The following is an 8,871-nucleotide window of genomic DNA, read 5'->3' as shown; positions in this document are numbered from 1 at the left end:
GTGAGGTCCCACCTTACTAGGCCCAAACGATGTCTGTTATGCTCAAAGCGTCGACGGTAGCACGAGAGGAGTCTGGTTGTTTTGGGAAAAAGGAAGAAGGAGTATCTTGAGGTAAATGAAGATGTTGGGATAGAGGCGTCAGCTGCCTGTGTGATTGTTTCATGTATATGTTCTATTTCTGTGTCTATTAGTGTTATTGGGTGATTTTCGTAGTTTGTCGTGTAAGTGCAGTTGGAGAGAGTGTCTTTAAAGCTCTCCCAGTCTTCCCTTTTGTAGTGGTAGTGTGAGGGTGATGGGACGAGGATAGGGTTAGACGAGAGATAAAGAAAGATAGGGATGTGGTCGGAACCACACAGTGGTCCTGGAGACAAGAAATTATGAAGATAATTACTGGCTCTGTTGGAGAAGACATGATCTGGTCTGCCTTTTCCTCCTAGGCCAGTGAAGACAGTGTGGAAGTAAGGTTCTAGAAAGTTAAGACGTTTGTAAGAGTATAAAGCGAATAAGTCATCACCATGAGAATTGTTTCTGTTGTGGTGGAAGGTTCTGTGTTGGGCGTTGAGGTCAGCTAGAAGGTAGACTGGAATATGTGTATGATTAAATACTGTGTAGAGATCAAGGAGTGGAATGGTAGTGTTGAGTCGAGAATATGTAGTGCAGAAGATAATGAAGCCATGTATTGTGTTTATCTTAACTGCTAGAAAGTGTTCGTATTGCCATGAGGTGGCGAGGTATTCGTGCTCGATGGTGTTGCGTATGAGAATAGCGACTCCCTCGTGTCTACTGTCTGGAGACTGTCGTGATGTATACCCGCAATGTCTAATTTGTATCCGTTGGTGATACATGTGATGTTAAGTATCACAACATCGGGTTTTTTCTCTTCGAGGAGAGTGGCAATCAGATGACGGCCATTGTGATAGCTGTGCACGTTAAACTATAAGATTTTTAGCATTTTACGACTTATGGAAGTTTATTGTCCTTCTGTGTCTGTTTTCGATGAAGGCCGTTGACGCACCGTTTGAGAGTTTCACGTGTATCATGTTTCTAGTCTTGGGTCGGGATATATCTGGTGAAGGGTCAGGAGAGGGGAGAGGGTCATTGTCGACAATTTGAAGGTTAAGGTTGACCGTTGGTGGGTTGTCTGGTGTGTCGGCAGGGTCAGGTGCTGGGGCTCCTCTGGAAGGGTTAGGCGGGGACGGAGGGAGGGGGAGGGGGGATGGGGGGATTGGTGAGTGGATGTTCGGGGGGAACTGTCGTGGTGGTGGAAGTTGGGACGGTGGGGGTGGGAGAGGAATCGGTATTTGGAGAGACAGTTGGATTGTTGGTGTTGGGTTGGGGGGTTGTGGATGGAGTTGTGTTAGGGTGTGCGGAGGGGGTATTGGAAGTTGGGAGGGGGACAGGTTGAGTAGTCGGGGGAGAGTTGGAAGTGCTACTGGGGGTCTCCTGGGATACGTTTTCGTTAGGGGTTAGGGTGGCGGACGAGACAGGGGTCGGTGAGGGATGGTTGTTGGTGGAGGAGCTGAGGAGTGCAGGTGGAGTTCGTACATTAAGTTGTTATGAGCAAGCAACAAATCAAAGATTCTGATGAATTCCGACTTATCTTCCCCGCTCAGGAACAACGCTTTTAGGTAGCACGCATGCATCCTACCTTGTAGGGTGAGGAGGTCTGAAGAATTAGTAGTTGGGATAGGAGAAGCTTGGGTGGCAGGGGGAGCAGCAGCAGCAGCAGCAACTGTTGCGTAGAGGTGAGGGTTTGTGGAAGGAGGTGAGTTGGATTTTTGTTTTTGATGCACTACGCGGAGTTACTCCTTCTTACGTGGGCACAGCCCAGATACAGCAACGTGATTACCTTTACAGTTAACGCACTTCGCTGCCTGAACCTTGCACTCACGAAAACCATGACCAGTTTCAGCGCATTGACTACAGGTTTGGTGGGGTTCTTTACAGTTCTTTGTTTCATGTCCGAATTGCAAACATTTGTAGCATTGCTGAACGTCGAGATGTTCATCTTTCTTCAGGGATTTTGCTGGCACAAAGATCATGGGGAACAGGACTCCCCGGGGGAGCAGGCGATCGGCCTCGGTCGGGTTTGAACATTGTATCTTTATTGATCTGGAGTTATTCGGTTTATAGACGTTGATGACATTAACGTCATTGTTTTCACCATTGATGGCTTCAACAATCTCCGAAGGGCTGAGGGACAAGATAGATTCATCAACATTGTAGGCAATAATAGTACATCTAGCTTGAAGGGGGCAGCGGTCCTGAACGATTTGGTAGTTCTTTTTTTAGCTAGATCATCAAGGAGAGGCTTAGATAGGATTCTATCTAAATCACTATCTTTGCCCAAGCAGATCTTAAACTGGTATTTGTTCGAGGGTAATTGAATGACCCTAGTAGGACGGATCTCAGTGGTCTTAAAGACGATGGCCAGGAGTTCGAACGTGGAAGGAGGGGGACAATCAGTTTTGAGGGATTTTAGACGTATGTCGGGCAGCATGTTGGTGGCATCAGTGTCCTAGTGCGAGAAAACGTGAGTGAGGGAGGCTCGACGGTCCAAGGTAAGGGAGAGGTAAGAGATAGTGTGAGGGTCTCCACCCCGTCAGGTGAGAACAGGTCCACTCCAGCCTCCACTCCTCAGGAAAATGATTTTTCCAGAATGGGTTGGGGAAGCTGGGGTAGAGATTGCTCAAACCAAACGGTCGAGAGATGGATGATGGATGATAAAAATAAGAAAAATAAAAAAGGAATATGAAGATGGAGTGGAGGCAACGCGGGGGTGTGGGGAGCAGCGAGGGTGGTGAGGGAACAGCCTGCCGGCGTCGTCACCGTAACGGTCTCCCGCGGGAAGGACCAACGCGGGAGGCAACGTTACAATCCACTTCTTTCTTCTGTCTTCTCTCTTCTGTCTTCTTTCTTCCCTCTTCTGTTTTCTCTCTTCTTTCTTCTCTCTTCATAAGATCTGGCGGTTAATCCTCCATCAACCACGTGGCCGAAACAGGAGCAGCAAGAACCTTCTCGAATGGCAAGAAAAGAAGGGAATACGATGATAGAAAGGTCCCTTTGCAATTAACACAGGTTGCTGCCTGAGCCTTACACTCACGAAAACCGTGATCAGTTTCCGCACATTGACTGCATGTGTGGCGCTGAGCTTTGCAGCTCTTAGTCTCGTGTCCGTATTGTAGACATTTAAAACCTTGTATATGGAGGTACTGGTCGGGTTTGTGGTATTTGGCAGGCACTGAGATCATGGGACACAAGATTCCCCGGGAGAGTAGGCCATCTGTCTGGGTCCAGTTAGAGCATTGTATTTTAAGTGATCTTGAAGTGTTCAGTTGGAAAACGTTGATGACATTAATGTCATTGTTTTCTTGATTTATGGCTTCAGTTATCTCTATGGGGTTAAGGGACAAGATAGATGCATCAATATTATTAGCACTATCGATGCATCTAGCTTGAAGGGGGTGGTCGTAAGCTTGGATAGGATCTCATCTGGATCGCTATCCTTGCTTAAACATATTTTATATAGATATTTATTAGTAGGGGATTGAATAGCCCTACTGGGACGGACCTCAGTGGTCTTAAATACAATCGTTAGTAATTCGAACGTGTAGACAGGGGGGGGGGGGGGAATTTTGGTTTTAATCAATTTTAAACGAATGTCAGGAGGCATGATGTCATCAATGTCCTAATGCCGAGGAAACGTAGGTGAGGGACCACAACCCCACTCCAGGGAGGACCCTGCACTATCACAGGGTAACCCAGGAGGCTCGGCGGGAGTGGTAAGAATGTGAGGGTCTCAACCCCGTTAGGTGAGAACAGGTCCACACCAAGCCTCCGCTCCTCAGGAAGTAATTTTCCTGAATGGGGTGGGGAAGCTGGGGTAGAAATTGTTCAAGCCTAACGGTCGAGAGGTGTCGATGATGGATGGTAAAAATGATAGAAAAAAGCACGAGAGAAATTGACTGGAGGCAACGTAGGGTGGAGAGTGAGTTGGCTTTATATCCCACACTCTAGCCAAGGTCAGTCTCTCTCTGGTGTTCACTCGCAAAGCATCTCATGGTGTCACGGACGGCAGTTGTGGACTGACAGGGTGAGCTACACTATGTTATAAACGTGTTATGGTGATAGAGAAGACTGCAGCATGCAGGGACAACCAGGGCCATATTCTCCGTGCAGCGAAACCTCCTCAAACAGTTTTGACAACAGGAGACAGAAGGTCATAAACACAGAAGAAAAACCCTTCAAATGTCCTGAGTGTCAGAAAAGCTTTACGAAACATGTCTATCTTCATAGGCACATGAAATTACATACTTTTGAGAAGACATATCAGTGTAAAGAATACCAGAGTACCTTCTCCCGTAAGAACAACTTAGTGTTGCAGATGAAAGTTCACATTGGACAAAAGCAATATCAGTGTTCAGAGTGTCAAAAGTATTTTTCTAAAAAATGTGATTTCAAGACACACTTGAGCATCCATACTTCTGAGAACCCATACCAATGTTCAGAATGTCAAAAACGTTTTTCTTCTAAAAGTAAGTTAGTGAGACACCTGAGAGTTCACACGGGCGAGAAGCCATACCAATGTTCAGAATGTCAAAAAACTTTTTCTCAGAAAAGTGAATTAGTGAGACACCTGAGAGTTCACACGGGCGAGAAGCCATACCAAAGTTTAGAATGTCTAAAACAATTCTCTGAAAAATGTAATTTAGTGACACACCTGAGAGTTCACACAGGCGAGAAGCCGTACCAATGTTCAGAATGTCAAAAAAGTTTCTCTATTAAAAGTGATTTAGTGAAACACCTGAGAGTTCACACGGGCGAGAAGCCATACCAATGTTCAGAATGTCAAAAAACGTTTTCTCAGAAAACAAAATTAGTGAGACACCTGAGAGATCACACGGGCGAGATGCCATACCAATGTTTAGAATGTCTAAAACAATTCTCTGAAAAAGGTAATTTAGTGACACACCTGAGAGTTCACACAGGCGAGAAGCCATACCAATGTTCAGAATGTGAAAAAAGTTTTTCTGTTAAAAGTAGTTTAGTGAGACACCTGAGAGTTCACACAGCCGAGAAGCCATACTAATGTTCAGTGTCAAAAAACTTTTTCCCAGAAAAGAAAATTAGTGACACACCTGAGAGTTCACACAGGCTAGATGCCATACCAATGTTCAGAATGTCAAAAAACATTTTCTCGGAAAAGTAGTCTAGTGACACACCTGAGAGTTCACACAGGCTAGAAGCCATACCAATTGTTCAGAATGTCAAAAACAATTCTATAACAGAGGTAATTTAGTAAAACGTCTGAGAGTTCACATAGCCGAGAAGCCAAACAAGTAAAAAGAATATCAAAAAACCTTTTCTGCTATAAGTACTTCAGTGACACATCGAGAGGTTACACAAGCGAGGAACCATAATAGTGTTCAGAATGTCAAGAAACTCTCCCTGGTAAAAGTGCTTTAGTCAGACACCTGAGAGTTCACAAGGCTAGGAGCCATACCGGTGTTCAGAATGTCAAAAACAATTTTCTTGAAGAGGTGATTAAGGAAGACATCGGAGAGTTCACACAGGGTAGAAACCATGCTTATGTTCAGAATGTCCTAAATGTTTCTCCCGAAAAAGCAGTATAGTAAAACGCAAGGTAGTTGAACGCATCCCAGATCTCATGTGGTGAGAAGAATTGGCCACGACCCGCGTGCCATGGAGCGACCCATGACGTCACACCCATCTTTCCCAAGATCACAGAGGACCCGCCAGGGAGGTCAGGCGCCAAACAGGTGAGAACCCACACTGATAAACAAATGATATTGTTTCATCTCTGGTATTATACTGGTATTTCTGTAAAATAATATATATATATTTTTTTTTTTTTTTTTTTTTTTTTATACTTTGTCGCTGTCTCCCGCGTCTGCGAGGTAGCGCAAGGAAACAGACGAAAGAAATGGCCCACCCCCCCCCCCCCCCCCCCCCCCATACACATGTACATACACATGTCCACACACGTGTATACATACCTACACAGCTTTCCATGGTCCACCCCAGACGCCTCACATGCCTTGATTCACTCCACTGACAGCACGTCAACCCCTGTATACCACATCGCTCCAATTCACTCTATTCCTTGCCCTCCTTTCACCCTCCTGCATGTTCAGGCCCCGATCACACAAAATCTTTTTCACTCCATCTTTCCACCTCCAATTTGGTCTCCCTCTTCTCCTCGTTCCCTCCACCTCCGACACATATATCCTCTTGGTCAATCTTTCCTCACTCATTCTCTCCATGTGCCCAAACCATTTCAAAACACCCTCTTCTGCTCTCTCAACCACGCTCTTTTTATTTCCACACATCTCTCTTACCCTTACGTTACTTACTCGATCAAACCACCTCACACCACACATTGTCCTCAAACATCTCATTTCCAGCACATCCATCCTCCTGCGCACAACTCTATCCATAGCCCACGCCTCGCAACCATACAACATTGTTGGAACCACTATTCCTTCAAACATACCCATTTTTGCTTTCCGAGATAATGTTCTCGACTTCCACACATTTTTCAAGGCTCCCAGAATTTTCGCCCCCTCCCCCACCCTATGATCCACTTCCGCTTCCATGGTTCCATCCGCTGACAGATCCACTCCCAGATATCTAAAACACTTCACTTCCTCCAGTTTTTCTCCATTCAAACTCACCTCCCAATTGACTTGACCCTCAACCCTACTGTACCTAATAACCTTGCTCTTATTCACATTTACTCTTAACTTTCTTCTTCCACACACTTTACCAAACTCAGTCACCAGCTTCTGCAGTTTCTCACATGAATCAGCCACCAGCGCTGTATCATCAGCGAACAACAACTGACTCACTTCCCAGGCTCTCTCATCCCCAACAGACTTCATACTTGCCCCTCTTTCCAGGACTCTTGCATTCACCTCCCTAACAACCCCATCCATAAACAAATTAAACAACCATGGAGACATCACACACCCCTGCCGCAAACCTACATTCACTGAGAACCAATCACTTTCCTCTCTTCCTACACGTACACATGCCTTACATCCTCGATAAAAACTTTTCACTGCTTCTAACAACTTGCCTCCCACACCATATATTCTTAATACCTTCCACAGAGCATCTCTATCAACTCTATCATATGCCTTCTCCAGATCCATAAATGCTACATACAAATCCATTTGCTTTTCTAAGTATTTCTCACATACATTCTTCAAAGCAAACACCTGATCCACACATCCTCTACCACTTCTGAAACCGCACTGCTCTTCCCCAATCTGATGCTCTGTACATGCCTTCACCCTCTCAATCAATACCCTCCCATATAATTTACCAGGAATACTCAACAAACTTATACCTCTGTAATTTGAGCACTCACTCTTATCCCCTTTGCCTTTGTACAATGGCACTATGCACGCATTCCGCCAATCCTCAGGCACCTCACCATGAGTCATACATACATTAAATAACCTTACCAACCAGTCAACAATACAGTCACCCCCTTTTTTAATAAATTCCACTGCAATACCATCCAAACCTGCTGCCTTGCCGGCTTTCATCTTCCGCAAAGCTTTTACTACCTCTTCTCTGTTTACCAAATCATTTTCCCTAACCCTCTCACTTTGCACACCACCTCGACCAAAACACCCTATATCTGCCACTCTGTCATCAGACACATTCAACAAACCTTCAAAATACTCATTCCATCTCCTTCTCACATCACCACTACTTGTTATCACCTCCCCATTTACGCCCTTCACTGAAGTTCCCATTTGCTCCCTTGTCTTACGCACCCTATTTACCTCCTTCCAGAACATCTTTTTATTCTCCCTAAAATTTACTGATAGTCTCTCACCCCAACTCTCATTTGCCCTTTTTTTCACCTCTTGCACCTTTCTCTTGACCTCCTATATATATATATATATATATATATATATATATATATATATATATATATATATATATATATATATATATATATATATATATATATATATATATATGTATATATATATTCATATATATATATATATATATATATATATATATATATATATATATATATATATATTTTTTTTTTTTTTTTTTTTTTTTTTTTTACTATTAGCCATTTCCCGCATTAGCGAGGTAGCGTTAAGAACAGAGGACTGGGCCTTTGAGGAAATATCCTCACCTGACCCCCTTCTCTGTTCCTTCTTTTGGAAAATTAAAAAAAAAAAAAAAAAATGAGAGGGGAGGATTTCCAGCCCCCCGCTCCCTTCCCTTTTAGTCGCCTTCTACGACACGCAGGGAATACGTGGGAAGTATTCTTTCTCCCCTATCCCCAGGGATAATATATATATATATAAATATATATATATACATATATAATATATATATATATATATATATATATATATATATATATATATATATATATATATATATATATATATATATATATATATATATATATATATATATATCTTTCAAACTATTCGCCATTTCCCGCGTTAGCGAGGTAGCTTTAAGAACAGAGGACTGGGCCTTTGTGGAATATCCTCACCTGGCCCCCACCCCCCACTGTTCCTTCTTTTGGAAAGTTAAAAAAAAAAAAAACGAGAGGGGAGGATTTCCAGCCTCCCGCTCCCTCCCCTTTTAGTCGCCTTCTACGACACGCAGGGTATACGTGGGAAGTATTCTTAATCCCCTATCCCCAGGGATAATATATATATATATATATATATATATATATATATATATATATATATATATATATATATATATATATATTTCTTTCATACTATTCGCCATTTCCCGCGTTAGCGAGGTAGCGCTAACAACAGAGGACTGAGCCTCCGAGGGAACATCCTCACG

General features: G+C 43.5%; 1 protein-coding gene across 2 annotated transcripts in view; it reads left to right on the top strand.

The window, feature by feature from the left end:
• Positions 1-4,045: 4,045 nt before the first annotated feature.
• The window catches only part of LOC139751783 (uncharacterized), a 242,605-nt gene continuing 237,779 nt past the window's right edge, over positions 4,046-8,871 (top strand). For both annotated transcript variants that reach the window (XM_071667321.1, XM_071667320.1), the window contains exon 1: positions 4,046-5,780. In XM_071667321.1, the coding sequence (XP_071523422.1) occupies positions 4,145-5,089 (945 nt within the window). In that variant the 5' untranslated portion in view covers positions 4,046-4,144 and the 3' untranslated portion in view covers positions 5,090-5,780. The remainder of the gene's footprint in view (positions 5,781-8,871) is intronic.

The sequence above is a fragment of the Panulirus ornatus genome, chromosome 12 (assembly GCF_036320965.1).
Source record: "Panulirus ornatus isolate Po-2019 chromosome 12, ASM3632096v1, whole genome shotgun sequence".
Lineage (NCBI taxonomy): Eukaryota > Metazoa > Arthropoda > Malacostraca > Decapoda > Palinuridae > Panulirus > Panulirus ornatus.
Note: the sequence above shows the minus strand (reverse complement) of the source record. Positions and strands in the feature narration are given on the sequence as shown.